The 21132-nt window shown below is 51.0% G+C and overlaps 2 protein-coding genes across 10 annotated transcripts; one reads left to right on the forward strand and one right to left on the reverse strand.

Moving 5' to 3' along the window:
* The first annotated feature begins 950 nt into the window (after window positions 1-950).
* On the forward strand, window positions 951-14423 carry CAMKK2 (calcium/calmodulin dependent protein kinase kinase 2). Of its 8 annotated transcripts, none has more exons than XM_052690910.1 (18): window positions 951-1118; window positions 4256-4382; window positions 4731-5173; window positions 5856-5903; window positions 6231-6284; window positions 6404-6455; window positions 6556-6689; window positions 7264-7300; window positions 7502-7523; window positions 7612-7700; window positions 7809-8008; window positions 8089-8142; window positions 8369-8442; window positions 8685-8772; window positions 9015-9110; window positions 9532-9660; window positions 10861-10961; window positions 11270-14423. In XM_052690910.1, exons 3-18 carry the CDS (start codon window positions 4787-4789, stop codon window positions 11343-11345), a joined length of 1641 nt encoding a protein of 546 aa, XP_052546870.1. In that variant the 5' UTR covers window positions 951-1118; window positions 4256-4382; window positions 4731-4786; the 3' UTR covers window positions 11346-14423. The 8 variants fall into 8 exon arrangements, 6 of the variants coding, with proteins under 6 accessions (XP_052546870.1, XP_052546873.1, XP_052546874.1 ...); XM_052690913.1 differs by having other exon boundaries at window positions 953-1118; window positions 11273-14423; XM_052690911.1 differs by lacking the exon at window positions 951-1118 and adding an exon at window positions 1212-1517.
* P2RX4 (purinergic receptor P2X 4) lies at window positions 12342-20796 on the reverse strand. 2 transcript variants are annotated; one of them, XM_052690917.1, is made up of 12 exons: window positions 20524-20796; window positions 19313-19460; window positions 18987-19058; window positions 18820-18892; window positions 18409-18505; window positions 18126-18206; window positions 17866-18007; window positions 17424-17560; window positions 16313-16406; window positions 16160-16225; window positions 15983-16078; window positions 12342-15331 (listed from the first exon to the last, which is right to left on the reverse strand). In XM_052690917.1, exons 1-12 carry the CDS (start codon window positions 20655-20657, stop codon window positions 15299-15301), a joined length of 1173 nt encoding a protein of 390 aa, XP_052546877.1. In that variant the 5' UTR covers window positions 20658-20796; the 3' UTR covers window positions 12342-15298. The 2 variants fall into 2 exon arrangements, with proteins under 2 accessions (XP_052546877.1, XP_052546876.1); XM_052690916.1 differs by having other exon boundaries at window positions 12342-15334; window positions 20524-20795.
* Between the last annotated feature and the right edge of the window lie 336 nt (window positions 20797-21132).

Consider the following 21132-nt stretch of genomic DNA (forward strand, 5'->3'; position numbering starts at 1 on the left):
GAAGTTCTAGATGAGCCCGTGGTATTGTTAGCCACGAGGAAGCAAGTTCAGAACTAAACCTGACTGCTGGAGCTCAGCCACGTGTGGCTGGAAGCACTGAGGTTGAAGCACGGGTGGCCCAGTGAGTCTCGTTAATGACTGCTGTGAGAGGGCTGCTGGAAGGTAATTGGTGCTTCCCCTTATTGAAGTGAGAAGTCCGCAGAGTTGCCAGGTGGGAATGCTGATTTTAGTGGCTCATATCAGTCAGTGCTTAAGAGATGGATCCATGGAGTTGGTCCATTGTTGGGACGAGAGATAATGGCCTGAAGTTGTGGCAGGGGAGGTTCAGGATGGATGTTAGGAACGATTCCCAAAGAGTGGTCAGCACTGGCACAGGCTGCTCGAAGGGGGGGAGGGGGAGGGGGGGGGTCGCCATCCCTGGAAATGCTCAAGAACTGTGGGGATGTGGCACTGAGGGATGCGGTCAGAGGGCATGGGGTGGTGGGTTGGGTTGGACTGGGTGCTCCTGGAGGTCGTCTCCAGCCTTACTGTGATTCCAAAGTGTTTGCAGCACCTACAGCTCAACAGCGCGTGCCACAACCGCCGGGCTGTCGCTGCAGCAGGGACGCGGCCACGGGTCCATCCAGAGCTGCACGAGGAGAGCGTTTGGCCCCGAGGACTGCGCGGGTGTGCTCAGCAGAAGAACGGCGCTCGGTGAGAACGGGAAAACTCCCAAATATTTGCCGGAATAGAGCCAGGAGACGATTTACAGGGGCCGTGACGCCTTGCGGGTGGGGACGGCGCCGCGTCCCGCTAGGTGGGAAAGCTCGGAAATTAATAACCTGGTAACAACAAAAATCGGGATTTTCAATCCCTCAATCGAAGCTCGCGGAGGGGGCGGGAAGGATGCGGCTGCTGGAGGGGAAACCTCCCCTTCCCCGGGGCGGAGCGGGGCCTCCCTCCCTCCCTCCATCCCTCCCTCCTCCCCTCTCCCTGTCTCTCTCCCTCCCTCCTTCTCTCTCTCTCCGCCGCCACCGGAGCGGAACCGAAAGCGAAGGCTGCTCCGTGCGGCCCCGTGGCGGCCGAGGCCGCGCCCTTCCCCTCCGGCGGAGCGGAGCCGAGCGCTGCGCTGCCCGCAGGTCGGTGCGGCGGTGGGAGCGGGGCGGGCCCGGCCGCGCGGGGAGGCGGCTGCCGAGACAAAGCCGAGCCCGGGAGGGGCCCCGCTTCCCTCCGGGGATGCCGCGCTGCGGAACGGCGCTGCTCCTCCTCGGGGCTGCCCCGCTGCCCACCTGCGGGATGCGGCGGAGCCCGGTGGGAGGCGGGATGTGCGGTGAGCGGCGGGAGCCGCTGCGCGACCCGTCTCGGCTCCGATCGGGGTCTGGAGCCCTCCGCGGTGCTTTGGGCTTGCGTGGAGTTGGGGCATCTGCGCACCTTGGCGGAACGAACGGTCGGGTTTGGGGAAAAGCAACCGGCAGAAGAGTGGAGCCCGTCACGCTCGGATTGAGCGGCGCCGTGCCGGCCGTTATCAGATCGGGGAGGTAATTTGGAGGAGGCTTTGCTTTCAGCTCAGCCCTAATGGCCTTTAAGTGGTGTTGGCAGAGCGCGGTGCCCATCTCCGGGAGCTGCTGCGTGCGGAGGGCAGAGAGCCGGGTGAGGAGCTGCTGCTGCTCCCCGCTCGTCCCAGCCCCGGGCCGGGCCCGGTAAGCAGCGCTCACTGGTGGTATTGGGGTTAAAGATGAGTTTTGCTCCCCGTCGGAGCATGCCGCTGGGTTTCTTGCTACCACTGCATTCCTGCCGGTGCTGGTGGCTTTTCCTGGCTCCATGCAGCGGGCCCAGGGTGACAGAAAGTGTTACTGCTCTGGCCCAGGGACCCGGTGTGGATGGACTTCTTTGCAGAGCCTCTTTATTTTGGGTGCCCTCTGACTTCTGGAGAAGCTGCTGGGAGATTTTTTCCATTAAAAGTCAGGCGGGGGTGCATATGGGCTTTGTATACCACAGTGACTAATATTTCTGGCAAGGGCCGATCTTGCCTGTAGGAAGGGAAACTGTGATCAGTGCCCCGTTGCTGCCATGACCCTGCACTTGGCACTGGCACTTCCACTGCTGGCAGTGACTGTGGAACGCAGGACGGTGACTGGACTCTGCCCAGAGGGAGCTGGAACCACACTGGACACTGACTTTTTTTCTAAACAGCTTTTTGGGCAGCGTGTGAGCTGATCCCCACAATGGGATGCATGGAGGTGGTGATGCTGTTGGTGCCACTGAGGTTTCATTGCTTGACGCGTGAGGGAAAATGTGTCTGTGAGGGGCAGGGAGCATCCCTTGTCCCTGTGGTTCAGGGTCTGTGGGGACCCTGTGGGGTCACAGGGCTGTGTTGATGGCCGAGGCCAATTTTGCTCTCCCATTTATTTGCACTGAGCCACGTGGCCACAGAGTGAGAGGGAAGGGATGCTGCCAGGGCTTCACAGACCTCTTCTGCTTTAATATCCCTCTCCTTGCTGAATTAGATGTGAGACTGATTGCTTCAATAATCCTGCCACAGCCGCGATGGGTTATACATGGATAGCAGCCAAAAGCCGGGCCGATAAATCATTCCTATACACCAGGCTGCTACATTTCCTGAGGATTTGGTGGGCATATGCTTTTTGCCTTTACATAAGGATCTGTTGGATTTCACACCAGAACGTGGTACTTTTCCCCATGCAATGAGCTGGGTGGGCGAGCAGAGCCCCCAGACTGTATTTCTTCCCTTTGGATTTATTCTTCCCCACTGCAGCTATTTTTCCTCTGGCCAGTTAGATGGCTGCCTTCCTCCTCCTCTGCATCCCCAGATACTTATTAAGGCAAACTGAGTGCACTATTGTTAGAGGTTATCCCACATCCCTTCAGGAGGTGGATCTCACATTTGGGTTTTGTTTGGGAATGGCATCCCAGTACTCTCTAAAAAGCCAGGTTCTGCAGCCACCCCTTTTGCATGCACACAAAGAGAGGAAAAAACCCCTCTGATTCCACCTAGCAGTTGTGAGGATGGTGCTGGAGTGACTTGTAACCTGTTTACAGAACCTCAGCAAGCCTTCTTGAATTAATTAATCCTGATGTTCTTATCCTTTCAAGCAATTAATGCCCGTGGACGGGGGCACTCAGTCACAAGCGTTATTTCATAACTCGATTTTGCTGTAGCACAGTGGGATGGGATGGGGTGGGGTGGGGATGGCCATTGGGATGGATGGGTGGAGAGGCAGGGGACAGCCACCAATGGTGCTCCAGGGCAGGATGGGGCCCCCAACACTGCCTTGTTTGGTGAATTTTCACGGGGTGACCATGGAATGTGGTGAGGGTCCAGGACACAGCGTTTGGGATCCATCATTGCTCCGACTATTTATACATGCAGCCTGGCAGGCTTCCCAACATGAATGGATCTGGATCCAGCCGTGCTGGTTCGGGGCAAAGTGGGAGCGGGTACCTAATAATTGTAACGTGCTTTTGAGAGCTCATTAAAACACATTGGTGTGGTCATAGTGGTTTAATGCATCCCAGCGTTGGGATTTGCCCTAGCAACACTGGGGGAGTTTGCAGCCATGGTTTTGTTGGGTCCCAGCTTTCTTGAATAGCAAAGCCCTGGCCAGGAATGGATTTAGCAGCGTTTCTGAAATAGTTTGTCCTTGTTGCTGCTCGCTGCCTTATTTATAGCTGTCACATCACCCGTGCTTCCCTTAAGCAGTGAGCAGCACCGTGCCGGAATGGCTGCGCTCTCACTTTAGAGCTGAGTGAGAAAACTCAAGTTTATAGACTTGCATTGGAAATGGCAATTAGGCCATTGGGAAGTCTTTGGGGGGGCTGCTTGAGGTTTTTGTACTTGTCCTATAATTGCTCCCGAGCATGGGAACTTCAGTGCAGGCGAACGGAGCTAATTTTAACCCACTGCCTCGTGCGGTGCAGAACACCCAGTGATGCTGGGTCCTCAGTGCTGCCTTTGGGATGGTTTGGGTTCTTATTGGGCTGCCCCTGTGACAACTCCTCAACCTAGGAATCAAAAGTAATGCAGGAAGGAAGGGTGATGGCTTTGCTGTGGCACAGGCACACCTGCTGGAGCCCTGCTCCTGGATCAGACTCGTGGTGTTGCTGCCATCCACCAGCATGTATGTTCAGTGTCACATATCCAGCATTGAACAGGGGTTCACTGCAATGGCTTACAACTGAACAATTTGCTTTCCTTTAAAAAAAGAGAAAATATATATATCTGCTGCTAATACTGTTGTTTTCTTTTTTATTCCAGGGTGCTGAAATTCTATTTTCGCAAAGGAGGCTATAGGGAACTCGGGGCGAGCAGGAGAAACCCTTGTGGATGCTGTGCTGTGGGTGGAGGCAGTAAGTCCCAGGGCAGATCCCACAGCTCGTGCTTGGTAAGGGCTCTGTACACCTCTTCTGGGGGCTGTTCGGCAAGATCTGCCCCCTGCATGCAGGAGAGCAGTGAACTGAACAATGTTTATACATTCATAGTGCAGACCTGAGTAAAATACATCTGCAGCCCCAGCTGTGGATTTCCTATAAGGGAGGTGGCAGGGCTCTACGTTCTGGGGTGAGCAGTATGATTGCAGTACTTGTGAGGGGGGAAGACTCTGCTCAGTGCCACCCAGTTTCCTCCGTTTTTACCTAATATTTTACTTACTATTAGCTGAAGCCATTCATTAGTTGCAAAAGCACTTTAGTGGCTTGCTTCACGCGGGATCACCCTGACACTGTGCTTGCAGGTGTTTGTATCCCTCGGAGCACCGCCAGCGGCCGGGATGAGGCTGGCAACCTCACCATGCCATCCTGCATCCCCAGCAGCTCGCCTGCTGCCCCTCAGCCCCCACACCACCACAGAGGGCCCGGGCTGCCTCTGAGTGCCAGCCGCCCCGCCATGGAGTCGCTCATCGTGGTGACCGAGTGTGAGGCGACGGCGAGCGAGGAGGAGATGAGCGTGGCTGCTGTGGAAGAAAGCCGCGAGCCCAGGGCGAAGCTGAACCTCTCTGGCCGAAAGCTGTCCCTGCAGGAGCGCTCGCATCCCGCACGCTCCCCTGGAAGTGGCGACAGCGAGCGCTTCATCTACCCGTCCCTCCCCTACTCACCAGTGACGTCCCCACACTCGTCCCCGCGCCTACCGAGGCGGCCGACAGTGGAATCCAACCGCGTCTCCATCACGGGGCTGCAGGTGAGGCCCTGCTCCTGTCTCCCTGTCTCGCTGCACTGCTTCTTGCTTGGTGCTTTGGGATGGAGTCCCATGGGTAATGGGAGGGTGCTAGGTCCTGGTTCATCCCCAGCCATGGCGACAGCCCCGCGTATGGGGACAGAGCGTCTCCCAGGGTTAATGCAGTGGTGGGAGTGCATTTTCTCTATTTCCCAAATGCTACCAGCTCTAGCAAATGTGTTTGGTGAGAGTGGAGCAGCCAGAATCCACAGCCCATCCATGCTTAATCTGTGTGTATGGATGCAGTCAGATTCACTTCTTAGCTCCATGCAGAAAATTGAGATTTTTTTGGTTTTCCCCTTAAAAAGGAAGAGACTTTGATAAAGCTTCAAGGGAAATAATTGCACTGCCCACCACAGCCTTCTCAGCACCAACAGAATGCAGGCACTGAACATCTGCAGGACAAAATAAAAACATTTGGTGCTGGGTGAGCATTAAGCCCCCAGGTGCCAGTTGCCATCGCTGCCCTTGGTGCTCTCATTTTGCATGAGCAGACAGTGCTGCCTGCCCAGTGCTCAACGCCAGTAATTAGTTGTCTATAAACAAGGCAGTGTGTAGCCACATGTAGTTTATTGCTAACAACCCTGAGCTTTTCAGCTCTGGCCCAAGGCCTGGGCTGCTGGCTGACTTGCCCTCTCTCTTGCAGGACTGCGTCCAGCTCAACCAGTACAAGCTGAAGGATGAAATTGGGAAGGTGAATATTTTCCCGCTTTGGGGTTGGAGTGGGAATTTGGGGTGGGAATGTGCTGGATTTGCTCTTGCTTTTAATCTGACATCAGTTGTGAGGTCAGCCCTTCACCATAGCATCTCCATTGGCTCCTCAGTGTGATGCCCACACTTTATTTTTTTAAATTGGCATTGTTTTTCCCCTTTCCAACCAAATAGGGTATCTGCGCCTTTTCTTTGCCAGTCCAAGGCTCTGTGCTCCCCATTGACCCCCCTGCATTGCCTGCGGTATGCAGAGGAGCCTGGCCTGGTGCTGGAGTGTTTTTTGGTTGGTCACCCACATGTCCCTCTCTAGGGCTCCTATGGAGTGGTGAAGCTGGCCTACAACGAGGACGACAACACCTACTATGTGAGTAGTGCTGCTGCCCAGAGCAGATGTTAGGAATGGGACGGGGACAGGCATGGATCTGCCTATGGCTCCCAGTATGATTTTTTTTTTCCAAACCCCACCAATTTTCCCCTCTGCAGGCAATGAAGGTTCTCTCCAAGAAGAAGCTGATGAGGCAGGCGGGCTTCCCCCGTAAGTGGCACCTGGTGGTGTGACAGCTCTGGGATAGGTGGCACCTTGGGGGCAGAAGGGACTCTGTGCCATGCCCACCCTTTTTTTGCCTTCCCTGCAGGCCGCCCTCCACCCCGTGGAGCCAAAGGTGCCTCAGAGGGCTGCCTGCAGCCCCGAGGCCCCATTGAGCAGGTTTACCAGGAGATTGCCATCCTGAAGAAGCTGGACCACCCCAACGTGGTGAAGCTCGTGGAGGTGAGCAGGGAGTGGCAGTCCTGTTGATGTTTTCCCTACTGTAGAAGGTCTTTTCTTCCCTCCTTTTACCTTCTCTTTTCTGCTTGGAAAGAGGAAAGCAGAAATATTTCACTTCCCTTGAGGATACAGATCAGTTCTGGGGAGGAAATGGTTTCCTGTGAGTTCTGCAGCCACGCTGCCCACCATCCACTCACAGCCTGAAAAGGTCCATAGGAAACAAAAATGAGGAATAAAAGATGTGCAGGCTGGAATTCATTTGCCTGATGAGTCAGATGATGCTTCCTGTGCATTTGAAATATTTATTTCCAACAATATCTTTCCTCTTATTTATCCCCCACCTTGTGGGTAGAAGCTCTGAGATTAGCAGAGCAAACCCACGCAATTTTAAATTAAAATGTCACGAGCAGGACCTGAGGGTGGCGGGCGCTCACGACCTGCCAGCACCTCCCTCCTTAACACCCTGAGCCCCCAGGGGCAAAACTGGGCAGCCTGATGAAAAATCAACAGATCACAGCATTTATTTTGTGAGGCAGCTTCTTGCATTGTTCCATTTCTTCTCCGTGTCTTTTGGCAGGTGCTGGATGACCCCAGTGAGGACCACCTGTACATGGGTAAGTGCCCACAGGTGCTGTTGGTGTGGGTTCCCACTGCATTTTGGGGCAGCTGCGTATGGGCCTGGGTCTCCACGGGTTTATTTTAATGTATTACCTTCATAAATTCATCATTAAAATAATTGCTTTTGTGCTGGGACCGTGCTTGCAGGAGCTCACGCCTGTACATAGTCAGTAATCACCATTCCTTTTCTGTTTCAGTGTTCGAACTGGTGAAACAAGGGTGAGTTTCCCCACTGTGGACGTGCTGCTGTGTTCGTGCCTGGCTCTGCTCAGCATTGTGCTGCAGCTCAGTCCTCTTACCTTTGCAGCCCCGTGATGGAAATCCCCACTCTGAAACCTCTCAGTGAGGACCAGGCTCGGTTCTACTTCCAGGATCTGATCAAGGGCATTGAATACTGTGAGTGCAAGCAGCACGGTGGGACTTGTGATTTTTCTCATTTCTAATCCCTGTGAAGTTGGCTCCTGCTTTCCTTTGCCGCATCCCTTGTTTCCCCTTGGATCACAGTGCACTACCAGAAGATAATCCACCGGGACATCAAGCCTTCCAACCTCCTTGTGGGGGAGGACGGACATGTTAAAATCGCCGACTTTGGTGTCAGCAATGAGTTCAAAGGAGCCGATGCCCTCCTGACCAACACGGTGGGCACCCCTGCCTTCATGGCCCCAGAAACGCTCTCAGAAACCAGGAAAATCTTCTCTGGAAAGGTATTTAATAGCAATTGGGTTTTGTTTTTGTAATGACCTTCTTTGTACGTGCAGGACTAAGGATGCTCTTCTCTCTGCAGGCTTTAGATGTCTGGGCAATGGGAATCACGCTGTACTGCTTTGTGTTTGGGCAGGTAATGGTATTCTTCAGCATTATCTGTGCCTGTATCCTGTGCCTGGCTGCATATTGGGGGCAGGAGCTGCTCTAGTAATTTGATCATTTTTAGTCAAATGTTTTGTTAATTGCTTAAAAAAAAAAAAAAAAAAGATGTTCTGATAATAAGAAACCTTCTGGTACATCCACATAAGCTCCTGCTCAGAGGTTGCTGCTTTTCTCACTGCGCTCTTTCTTTGTGACAGTGTCCTTTCATGGATGAAAGGATCCTGAGTTTACACAATAAAATCAAGACCCAAACATTGGAGTTTCCAGACCAGTAAGTACTCAAAACAAAAACAACAACCAACCCAAACCCAACCCCCAAACCTCCAGCCCTTTTTTTTTTAAAGCACATTCAAGCTGTCAGCCTGGGCAGATGCAGAGTCTCCTGGCCTTGTGCACCAGGAATCATACTCCTCATTGCCCAACATAGGAATATTTTGGTTCCTGGGGTGGTTTGGAGAGGAAGACAGCAGAGTGCCGAGGTCGTGTCTCATCTCTCCACTCTCTCCTCCCAAGGCCAGAAGTTACAGATTTCTTGAAGGATCTGATCATGCGGATGCTGGATAAAAATCCTGAGTCAAGGATTTCAGTCCCTGAAATCAAGGTACTGACCCGAAGCCCTGGTGGTGGCCATGGCTTTACTTCCATGGGATTCTCTTTACTTGGCTTTTTCGGGCTCAGTTTGCTTGCACCAGGTTAGGTCCTTCTGCATGCCCAGGGCTCCCGGGCAGGTGAGTCCCAGCTCTTTCCCCTGCTCCGAGACCCACTCAGCTTTGGGACCATTGGTGCCTACAGCAGTTGCAGGCAGCAGAAATCCCCTGAGCCCAGTATTTCCTCTGCTACCAGGCAAGTACCTTGCAGCAGCCTTTGGCAGGAGATTTCTGGCCCTTTGCCCCTGCGGGAACCTGGAAGGGGCGAGAAGCTGAGAAAATGGAGACGAAGGTAGGAGGAAAGGATGGTGGGGTTTTGCTGAAGCATTCCGTGCTCCTCCAGTGGCTGTCCAGGACGCCAGCTGTGCGGGCAAGGAGGAGAAGGGCTTTGTGCTCGGATTAATTCCAGTCTGAGACCAACGGTCTGGAGAAAATCCCCTCTGTAAGATGAGAGTGGAAATAGTTCTTCTGCTGTAAAACCCATGGGGACGTGGCGTTGCAGTCCTGTACATCACTGAGGTTATTAAATCGTGTGCTTTTTGCTCTGGACTGAGCCGTTCCCGGCTGTACCACAGTGTCTCTCCCCTGCTCCCTGTGTTTTGGAAGGGTACAGGCACCATAGCTTGGTTGAGGAGATGCATTTGCCAGGCCTGTGTGGTTGGAGTTACAAAAAAGAGGCAATCGTCCCTGACAGGCTGTGTTATTCATTGAAGTTGCATCCGTGGGTCACCAAGAACGGAGCGGAGTTGCTGCCCACTGAGGACGAGAACTGCACACTTGTCGAGGTGACAGAGGAGGAGGTGGAGAATTCAGTCAAGCACATCCCCAGCCTGGCCACCGTGGTGAGTGTGAGCAGAGGGAGCCTGTGGGCACACAGCCCTGGCTGCAGTGGATGAGCAGAAGCACAAGAGTAAAGCAGAAACCTCCCTGCTGTCAGGAATGGGGCCTGGCCTGTGGTGGCACAGGGTGATGGTCAGTCCCAGAAGCACCCATCAGTGGGTTGCTGGTCTCTGCTGCATTGCTATTGCTGTATTTGTACTGTATTTGCTCAGGGTGAAATCCTGGTCCAGGGTGGGGGATCTGGTCAAGAGCGTGAACAGAATGAGGAATGGGTGCAGGGACTCCTGCTGCCCTGCTCTGCCCTGCTGGCTGCAGCATTTCCTTGTGACAGGTTTTGTGGGCAGCCCCTGCCTGCAGCTATTTTGATGAATTCCTCTGGTCTCTTTTTGAGCTCACGGACTTTATTCCCTACAGCAGTGCGTTGTGATGAGTACCACAGTGTAACCACAGTGTGGAAAATTAAATCCTTTTGGGTTTTGAACCTAATGATTTCCTGCTCGCCCTTATGCTAAGAGAAACTGATGATTTGCAGCTCCCTGGTGTGGTGTTGTCTGGGGCTAAAGGCAGATATATGTTGGTATGCAACTGCAATTTTCTCTGCACAAGTGTGAAAAACAGCCTTTGCCCAAAGCAATTGCAGCAGATGAGGGTTGTTTTTTTTTCCCCATTTCACCAGTTTGTGATGACTTGCTGCAGAGAAGGGCCGCTCAACTCTGCTGTTCCCCTTTGAAATCCAGGTGGATTCAGTCCATCTCAGGGCAAATCAGGGCAGTGCATTACTGGGAACCTTTTTAAATAAAGCACCGCCTCCGGCCCAATTTGAATTTTCCTATTTGCATTTGTTCCTCTAAATTCCCCTCCAGCACACGATCTCTGTGCACTCAACCACGGGCGTTCCGCTCGAGTGCCAGATGCACGTGGCTTTGGTTCTTGCATAAATGCCTTCCCCACGGGACCCTGCTGGCACACACATCTCATGAGCCCTCAGTGCTGAGCAGATAAATCAGCCGGAAAGGGAAGAGCAGCAATGAAAATGAAACTGGGGTTTTTCATGTGTCAAGAGAAAAACAGCATTGCTTCCTTCCTTTCCCTGTCCCTTTCCAATGAATTTTCCTGCTGGGTAAATAAGGATTTGGATGCTGTTTTTGCTTTTGAATGAAAGCAAAGCAGTACCACCCTGACCAACCCTCCTGGTCTTGCAGATCTTGGTTAAAACGATGATCCGGAAGCGGTCCTTTGGGAACCCGTTTGAGGGCAGCCGGCGGGAGGAGCGTTCGCTGTCGGCCCCTGGAAACCTGCTGCCGTAAGTGAGGGGTACCTGCAGCCTGCCCTGTGTGCTGGAGAGCACGTGGGTGGGATTTGGGGCTTCAGGCTTTGAGTTTTCTTTCACGCAGGGCTATGACCCAGATATAACGTGCTCTGTCCTTTGTGGGATCTGGGGGGAGCTGGCTTTTGTATGGCTGAGCGTCCTGTCCTTCCCATGGGCTGCAAGGTGTCTCCTTCTGGTACTTCCAGTCTAATGGGGGATCTCGGTGGGGAATGTGCTCAGGTCCTGAAGCCTGGTGGTGGGGAAGGCGCTGGGATCACCTCCTGCTTTTTCCCCTCTGAAAGCAGGAAGCAAGGCAGTGAGGATAACCTGAAATGCAACGACTTGCCCAACGTGGGAGAGGAGGAAGTCCTTTCATGACCGGCGGCTTTATGGTTCTGTTGAGCTGAACTCGGTCCGGGGCACTTCATCGAGTGTGCAGCTGAGGATGAGTGGCATAACAAAGCCCCACCACCCCCAGCATGACACGGCGCTATTTCAGTGTAACGCTGGATGTAGAGTTTGCATAGCAGCATGTTTAAGATATCCGACTACCGTACCCGTCATTGACCATCTCTGATTGCTTGGACTTCTCATGGGGGGAAAAAAAAAGGTGCTGACTGATCCCAGAGTGGTGAGGGATGGTGTTGAGCAGGCAAACCAAACTGCGTTTGGAACTGCTTTTGCCTGGTTTTCATGCCAAAGGGATCTCCCACCATCCCAGGGGCAGTGTGTGCCTGCCTTGTGGGGGCATGCAGGACCGAGAAGCTTCTGCAGAGCGCAGCAGGGAAACCACACTCATGTGCTTGGAGGGTTGTTGCATCTATTTCTTGTTGTTTGGTTTCGGTTTTAATTGACGCCTTTTTAACTGCATGGGAACAAAGCAAAAACCACCTTTCCAGCTTTTTTTTTTTTTTTTTTATAAAAAGAATGCCTACCTTTGTGAGCCAAGATATATTAAACAGCATCTTCGGGACATTCAGAAAGTGAGGTGAAAGGCAGGGTTTGAGGATGCTGCCTCTCCTGAGGTCTCAGTGTTGGGTAAGTTCAGTATTCAGTTTATGAAGGGAAAAGGTTCTTAAGGGCTTCAGTTCAGTCTGAACTATTTTTGCTGCAGACACTAGAGTGAAAGGTGGTATTTAGCTGAATGTTTTGAACAGCAGAGGAAGAACTAACAAGAGTTTGTTTCTAAATCTTTTACTTGATCTAGATAGCTATATTATTAAATATAAAATTCAGGGTAAAATCCTTCACTTCCATGTACATTACATGGTTTACTACGATTAAAAACTAATAAAACGTATGCTATTTTTTAAGTATAGACTTAGGGCTTGCTTAGAACTTAAGATCTTAATGAAATACCTAGATTAGCTAGTGTTTTGGTTTTTTTTTTCCAAAGAAACCTCTGTTTTCCAAACTCTTCATTTGGACTCTGGGGCCAATGCTGTGTATTTTTTGTAAGTTCATTACCAGTAATTGTGAATGCCTGTGGGTCGGAGGCTTGCTAGTAAATTAAGTGAATGACTAATTAACAGATTGTTTCTTATGAAGAGCTCTTTCACCTGCAGTCAGATTACTCTGATCATTTTGTGGTGCTTGTTTAAAAACAAAAAGTCTCTGTTGTGATGGGAGAGCCTCTGGCTTCTGGGCTCACATTCCCAAGGTCTCAAAGCTGGAGGACGGCGTGTAGATGAGCTGTGGCATCAGAGCTGGGCTGAGCAAGGGGCTCACTAAGTACATTTGGTTTGGTGGATCATGGAGCTGGGAGGGAGATGGGTGGGCTCCTTGTCTCAGTCTCCTCATTGATGGGGTTGTGCTGGATGAGGGAGGATTCAAGCATCCCAAGTGTGTGAGGTACAGCTGAGCTCTTTGCCCTGAGGAGGAAGGCACTATAGGAAAGGGAAGTTTTTGGTTGCTGGCCGTAGCTACTGTAGGCATTTAGGAATGACTGTTCCCTTGTCTTCCGTGATCTTGGCACTGCCAACAGCACAGCACTGTGGCTCCTGGCCATGGTCATGGCCCAGTAATTCCTCCTTATCACAAGTCCTCGTTAAATTCAGGTGGTGTTAGCAAGTGCACAGGTGCCTAAAGCACTGTCCCCATAAGTCTGATCACCTGAAGCTATGCTTATCCTAGGCTGCAGTTAATTAATGAAAGATGGTGCAGCTGGCCCCTCCAAAGCCAGTGCCAGCAAGTTCGTGGCATAGGAGCAGTACTGTGGAGTTTGGAGCCATAAGACACGCACTGTTTTCCTCCCTTTTTAGTCCAAGGCTGTGCCAAAGCCCCACAGCTTCAGCTATGGGAAAACCAAGCAGGTAACTGGGGTGCCAGCACTGCTAAGGCTGCCTTCTCCCATCTCTAAAGAGGACTTCCTCTTTGTGGGAATAGTGACTGGGAGCAGGTGTGGGTGGTTTGGTTCTGTACTTTGTAAATGGGCTTGTTCTGCCAAAAAAAAATAAAAGGGAGGGGGGTGGGGAAGGGAGGGATCTGGTTACTTGTAACTGGTGCATAGTGATGTGTGTGGTGTGTTTTTGTTAAAGGTGAGTGAGCTGTAATGATGCTCTGTGCTGAGTTGGTGATGTGGCAGGTACCTAGCAGTCAGTTTAGATTTACTAAACAGCCTTGCCAGGTGCAATGCAGCTTCTGAACAGAATTACCTGTCCCAGTTTCTCTGTACCCAATCCCAGTTACTCAGATATTAGCATAGACTGGTGTCTTATGGCCAGTGCAGGCTTGGTTCATATGGATCTCAAAGGCTTGGCTCTTGGTGCTCTGGTAGGGCTGCAGCCAATTGCATGGTTTTAAAAGAAACTTAATGTACATTTTCTAGTTGATGCATTTTGTTGAAAGCATAAAGCTTGGATGTGTGAGGAAGCTATGTCTAAATGCATGACCTGTTAAAGAAGCTGTACTGTATATATAAATCTGCTTGGTTCCCTGTCTGCTGTTCTTTAGTAGTAAAGCTAGCTTCTTTCTTACAGTGAAGTAAATATTTTGCTTGTGCCTTGGAACTGGGTTACAGCTTGATTTCCCCAATTCCCCTCCTTTCAAGCAAGCCCAGTGCCAACTGTAGAGTTAATGCTGGGTACTCAGCCTTTTTGGCTCAGAAAGCACACAGGGAAATGCTAAGGGGAAACCAGGCCTCTTGTCCTGAGTGGTTTGGTTTGGTTTTTGTTTGGTTGTTTTTTTTGGTGGTCCCCTCTTACCTGTCAGGCAACTGACCTGTTTCTTTTCTAGAGCCCTGAACTATTGCAGATTTTTATACTGTTTAATGACCAAGGCTTGTGTTTCATTCCTACCCCTTTATTATGCATTTAACTTAATCAGGTGTATCAAGTTTAAATACTGTGTATTTACCACTTTTAAATTATATTATCTAAGAAGAAAACAACTAAGTGTTTTTCCACACAGCTGTTCAAGCTTCTCTGTATGAGCTAAAATAAATGATGTGCAACCAAACCCCAGTTAGTTAATCAAGGGGAACCTTTATCATGTTTGATTGGTTTTTATCAAAGCTATGAGATTTTGCTTATTGGAAGAAGAGTCTGAAAGCATCCTCCTATGCTACTACAGTGTGGTGTTTGCTGGGCTTGGATTTCACACTGAGCCAGTTCTGTGCACAGCCTGGAGAGATGACTTGGTCCTCGACTCAGTCCTCAAAGCAGCAGCAAACACATCAAGAGTGAAATAAAGCAACCCAAACCTAGCTTGCAGTACTCCAAGAGAGCTGGGAGAGAGTAACGTTTTATGAAAAATAAATTCTAGCATAGTGGCATTAGCCAGACAAAACAGAAAAGAAATCCAGTAGCCAGTAAGTTATTTACCATGGCACAATGGAACCAGACACTGCTTTGTCTCAGGCTGTAGCCACTAGAGCTTGGAGATGCAATTAAATGGCAGGTCGTCTCACCTAAGCATCGTGATCCCTGACAGCAAGAGACTGCTCTTCCAGGGTCAGGCAATGCACGTCACAGGCCCTGTTCCCTGTAAGGAAGAGTCTGTGCCTCTTCAAGGGCTTCATCACTGCTACCTGAGCTCAGGGAAAGGACTGCTGAAATGACAAGGATGGAGCAGTGCCTGTCCCAGGCCTGCTGGTGAAGATGTCTGGCATGAAGCTATGAGGCTTGGTGCAGTTAACCTGGAAAGAATGGACAAGGAGCAGATCCAGGTCTCCTTTTTGGTTCTGGCCAACACAACGTGATGAGTAATGAAGAAGGTTCCTTTCTTAGGTTCTGTTACCCCTTCGTTCTAAAGGAGGGGTAGGTCTCACAGCAGGATTACAGTAACATTCACAGCATCCCTTCACATCCAGTTGGTGCAGCAGCAGCAGGAGGTCAGGAGTCTGTTCCGTATGTCTCACTTGTGCCCTGCTAGGATCAGAAATTGCACTTCTCTGCCAGAGAACTTTGCTTTCTCCCCCCTTCTTTTACACAAAACCCTTGCAAAGGAAATCTCTACTATTGGATTCAGTAAACTGCCAGTGGCACCAGAAGTGCTCCCTCTGCAACACTGCATCCCACCAAGCACAGGGCTGCAGAGCACAGCTCTGCCCACAGCACAAGCCAAGCAACCCCACCAGGGGCAAGAGCAGGGCTAAATCCTCCTACGGGCTCAATGGGTTGTTCAGATCCTGAATGCAGGTGTAGCTGTGGCTGTCAGCACACTGGATTTGGCTGCAACAGCAGGAACTTCTAAAGGCTTTGGGGGGATTTGATGGAGGCAGAGCTAACTGTACCTTGCAGGAGGCAACTGCCAAGAACAACAACCCAAAGAGAGATGCAGTGGGAGCATAAGTTCTCAAACACACTCTTCCCTCTCCAAGAGTGGTTGCCCAGGAAACATAATATTGTTTCCAGTGCTTCTCCCAACAGCTTTGAGCTAAAAATGAGCAGCTCCAAGGAAGATAAACCTTCCTCACAGCTGTGGTACAAAGTCTACAGATATAGACTCTGTACATCCTGTTTCAGAATCAGAGGAGGAAACAACCCTGCTTCCATTCTGCCTTCACTCGTACTTACCAGTTCGTAATCCTCCACATATTTGTACTTTTTCTCCCGATAGTAGTATCTCTTTTTCATGCAGTACAGGACAACGATGTCACACAGCACTGTTGCCTAGTGGAGATGGAAAGAGTTTAAGACAATGATTATGAGAACTCAGCTGCTAACACAGTGCAAGTGCAGACTGTCACTTACCACTCCAAACAGCGCTAAGCCAGAGCCAATGTTAATCATGGTAGGAATGACATCAAATTTTCCTGCCTGGAAGAAAGATACAGGAATGATGACTGTTTTACAGCATCTCTGAAAGCTCTCAGCCCACAGTTTCCAGGAGTGAAGCTGCCCTACCTTTCCAAACACAATGATATCAAGGCGGATGCCATAAGCTTTGATAAGTGTTCGTGTTTCAATGCCGCTGCTATCCTTGTAGTATTTTGCAAACCTGGAACAATAGGGCAGGTTAGAGCTCAGCTGGAAATTCTGAGGTTTCTTACATGATTTTCATGCAACACCCAGGTGTGTTCCCCATCCCAACAGGATGGGCTAAATGTTTGCACATGCAAGCAAGCGCACGTAGGGGAAAAACCTAGAACAGGTGAGTTTAAGACAATTATTAGCAGTCAAGTAAGGAGACCTCTAAAGCATAGGGAGGGGAGCAAGTCAGGATAGTGGGAAGACAGGAAGAAATTCAGCTACGTGAGAATCATCCCCTCAGATGAGCAGGATGCTGCAGGAGTGCAGGCAGCCACGAGAGGGCAGGGAGTGAGAGAAGCAGCAGAGCTCAGCTTGGCACACGGAGGCAGTTCCTGGTCTCACACCACATGACTTGCACACAAATGATACAGAAAAGGAGCAAGAACAAATAAGTGAGATCAGACTTACTGCATCACGTGGTTTGTTACACCAGGAGGAAGCAGAAAATAGGGGAGAAGAGAAGAGGAAGGGCCTGTAAGGGGAGGCCTGGAATCTGCAAGAGCACCTAGGAGCCTGTGATACCCAGCCTGCATTGCCTGACACCCCAAAACCTACTGGCACAGTGGAGTACAGCAGAAAGATATTCTTGGTGCACATCAGATAGAGCTGCTCTCTCAAGGTCAGCTTTTCCCTTGCTTTGCACAGCAAAGGAGGACCTTCTGGCTCCCACTCTGCTACCCCTCAAATTCTGCCACACCAACACACCCCAAAGCAATCATTCCTTGCACTGACACGCCATGGGAGGTTGGCCCTAGTGGTCACCTACATGCTGAAGCAAACATGACTCAGACGCTCACAATCAATGGAATTTCCTCTTTTGCTGTGGTTTACATAGCAGCAGAGAAAACCTCAAAGTGAGCTTCACAGTAGCAGAGAAACTCCAAGGACTGCCTGCAACAGTCAGAGGAGAGGGAGCAACCTGGAATGCTGTGCCAATGGCAGGCTGAGCCATGGGGACATCAGGGTCCCTTCCTCACTACATTACCTGAAGTTGTACCCAGGTGAGACAGTGTTGGCAGAGTCCTTGTTGTCCAGGCGCCGGAAGGAATATCTGGGCACGCAGTGGGAAGCAGCTCTGTCGAGGTTGCAGTCCCAGTTGATCTGCAGCCCCATGACCCCACCCTGCAGAGCAGAGAGGAGGAGACACCGAGTGATCCAAGAGCCTGGCAGTCCAGCACGGTGCTCCCAGGCTGACCAAAACCCCGATTATTGGCCCACATCCCAGTCCTTCTTTCCCATTGCTACAGCAGGACCTTCCACATATCCCCACCCAAGGCCAATTACTTGTTCAGTAGAATTGATTCTGCTCCCTATGGCCAGAGCAGGTCTCCATTTTGCAGTTAATCCATGTCCTGTGGTTCATGCCACCAGGTGAAGAGAGGCCTATCCTACGCAGATGAACCCCAAGAAAGGATTCTGCCAAGTACCTCCACAGCCATTTCCTGGAAGTTCTGCCCTGCAGCTTCAACTATTTTCCCCAGACGAAAGATAGGGCAGAAGGGATCTGTCTGGGCATCATAGATGCAGTTCTTGAGATAAGTGGAACTGAAAGTGGGGAGGATGTTTCGCCTACAGGGGAACAGAGAGGAGATCTGCTGCATCCTCTTCCACTTCTCCAGCTCGAGCTTTACTGTCTGAGAGGCCAGGCAGTGCAAAGCGAAGTAAGTAAGCTTCACACACTGCTTACTTGCTGAAGTTGAACTTCGGATACCAAATGTTGTTCTTTACCAGAATGGTGAAGTTCTCAGCTCCTTGCAAGAATGCCGGCCTGAAAAGCAACAGAAAAAAATAAATAAGTTCCATTTATATTTCAGAAACAAGGTCTTTGATGCTGCAGGGCCTTTGATTGTAACCTCTTCAGCTTTTCCCAGTAGTACCCCATAGGAAAAAACACTGGCTGTGGCAGGCTGGCTGTGTATTGTGGGCCTCCCCTCAGGAGAGCTAACACAGGGTAGGAAGACAGCTCTCACTTGGGTATGTGATAGTCATCCTCCACAGGGCACCATGCAAAGACTTCACAGGTCTTGATGCTGCTGTTGTATGGTATGCATGCCCCAGTCTGGATACCTGGAAAGACAAGTGGATGGAGGTACTCCTAAGCAAAATAAAGGGCAGTATTTGCCTTACAGAGAAGTGTCAGTGTCCAATTCCCCCACTGTCTTCCACTGTAGCTCAGTTTCAGAGAAATGACTATTTTCTGAGTCAAATTCTCACCCAACACAGTCTCTTCTAGAAGAAAAATCTGAGCTTCCTTTTCAGTTCTCTTAGGTATGAAAGAATGAAAACAAGGAGACTCAATGAAATACTGCTTCCTTCACAAGAGATTGGCACCACGCAGTGATAGCACAGAATGCAAGGAGCTCCTGCAGCAAGCTTCCTACCATTGCTGTGGGTGCTGACGTATCCTGGAACGCAGCTGCTGTTATTGTTGCACTCTGTGTTATCATCTGGAAGCTGAACAGGAACAGTAATTAAACAAAACTCTACAAACTCTTCCTTCTACACTCCCAGCCAGGCTGGGCAAGGTTAAAGTGGATCCTTTACACACCTCTGGGCAGTGGCCTTGGCTCTGGTTCAGTGTGAATATCATGTTGGTCATGATGAACACAGCGTTCTTCTCCTGAGCATACAAAACCAAAAGGAAATTTAAGAGTGACAAACTGCAGGGCATATCCAAAGCACTGCCTCCAAATGTCTCTGCTAACAGAGCTCAAGTGGTATGAATAATAGTTAATAAAGCTCACCAATAACAAATAGTGAAGCTCACCTGCTTTATTTTGTACATTCTCTAGCATAAAGGCTATGCTGGAGCATAGACGTTGGCAGAGCAGTGACTGTTTGTTAGAAAACCCATCCACTGCATGTGATTCATACCTGGGGAGGGATGACGTAGTCAGCTACATCCCAGATCCTGGTTCCCAAGGTGGATGTGTTTGTCATTATCACTCCTTTCACCTTCGTGGTTACAGAACTGACCACAGAATCTGTTTCCTGGTAGCCCTTCTCCCACAGAAAAACCCAGCTGCAAGATAAGAGTTGTAAGAAAAGGAAAATAAAAGGCCACATACAAAACCCAGCTAAACACCACGAGCAAACACAGGCAGGGGGAATCTCTTCTTTTTTTCATGTCTCCTGCAAAGGTGAGCCCAAACAATTTTGCAGTGAAAAGCCATAGGACCAGCAGCCTCCCTCCTGGTTTTTTCAAGTGGTCTGGCAGCGTTTCATTACTGTGTGATTACACACGCATCCTCCCAGTGCCACCAGGTGAAGATGGGTTCACAAAAGGGCTGTGATGCTCTCCTACAGACCCCAGGAAAACAGTCCAGCTCAGTGCAGCCCGGATGGTCCTCACGGCTGTTGAGGTGGGTCAGGCCCTTTGGTTCTGCTTTATATCTATTTCAGGTACTAAATAAGACAAGATGAAACTTCCTTTCACCAGGTGTAGGAGGAATGAGGAGTTATAAGCGAAGCCCTGCTGGTGAGAGGAGCGGGGATGTGGGAAGCAATCCAGAGCTCCCAGTGAATGACTTTCCTCAACGATGCAGCTTAAAGTTAAATAATCATCCCAGTTTTAAGGCTATCTACTGCAAAAGCTGTGTGTGCACGTGCATGTCCATGATGGATCGATCTTTTAAAAAAAAATAAAAAATCAGGACAACTCGAAATCAGGTTAATTTTATGGCTTACATGGATATTTCATACATTATTTTTAGGATCAGAATTGTGAGGGCTGAAAAAGAACCTCTAAGACCACCAAGCTCAGCCCCAAATCATCCCCGCTGGCCAGGTCCATCAGTGCCACATCCCCACGGCTCCCGACTGCCTCCGGGGACGCTGAGCCCGTGCTCAGGGAGAAAAACCGTTCCTAATATCCAACCTTTGTGGGCTGGAGCAATCCAAACCAAGCCGGCAGCACACAGGGGCGACGTGTCAAGCACACACAGCACAACCTTTGTCCCCGTGAGCAGGAAGGGAAAGCCAATAACCCCGCTCCTAACTTCGCACACCCCTGAAGCCCTCCGTCAGTTAATAGCAGCGACTCTCCCGCTCGCACAGTCGCCCACCCGCGCTCCCCCCTCGCTCACCCGATCACGTAGGCGAGGATGGCGAGCTGCACGGCGCGGTTGATCAGCCCGACTTTGCGGCTGCGGATGAGCACGATGCGGGGGGTGTCGTACTCGAAGAGGAAGCCGCGCACAGCCCCGCAGCACGCAGCCATGGCGGCGTCCGGGGAGGGCGGGCAGAGGAGCAGCAGCACCGACCGCCGGCCCAAACACGGCGGGAGCCGGGATTCCCCAGCAGCGCTCCGCCAGTCCCGCTGCTCGTGGCGGGGCGCTCGGGCGCTGCCCCCGCTCAGTGCCCGCCCCGGCGCTGCCCTCTGCCCGGCTGGGGCGGCGGAGCAGGTTCAGCTCGGGAATCGGGGAAAAACCTCTCCTAAAGAGCGGTCAGGCGCTGGAATGGGCTGTGCCGGGACTTGGGGGGAGAGGGGGTCACCGTCCCCAGGGGTGCTAAGGAACCGTGGGAGTGTGGTGCTGAGGGACGCGGGTGGTGGGCATGGCGGGGGCTGGGCTTGGTGGGCTTATCTTGGTGATCTTTGTTGCCTTTTCCAACTTATCATTCTATAATTCTTCCCAGAGGAAGGCCAGCACGTGTGTCAGAACAGGGATGTGGTAACGCCAACTGTAATCTTTTTC

The sequence above is a fragment of the Tympanuchus pallidicinctus genome, unplaced genomic scaffold (assembly GCF_026119805.1).
Source record: "Tympanuchus pallidicinctus isolate F22 unplaced genomic scaffold, pur_lepc_1.0 scaffold28, whole genome shotgun sequence".
Taxonomy (NCBI): domain Eukaryota; kingdom Metazoa; phylum Chordata; class Aves; order Galliformes; family Phasianidae; genus Tympanuchus; species Tympanuchus pallidicinctus.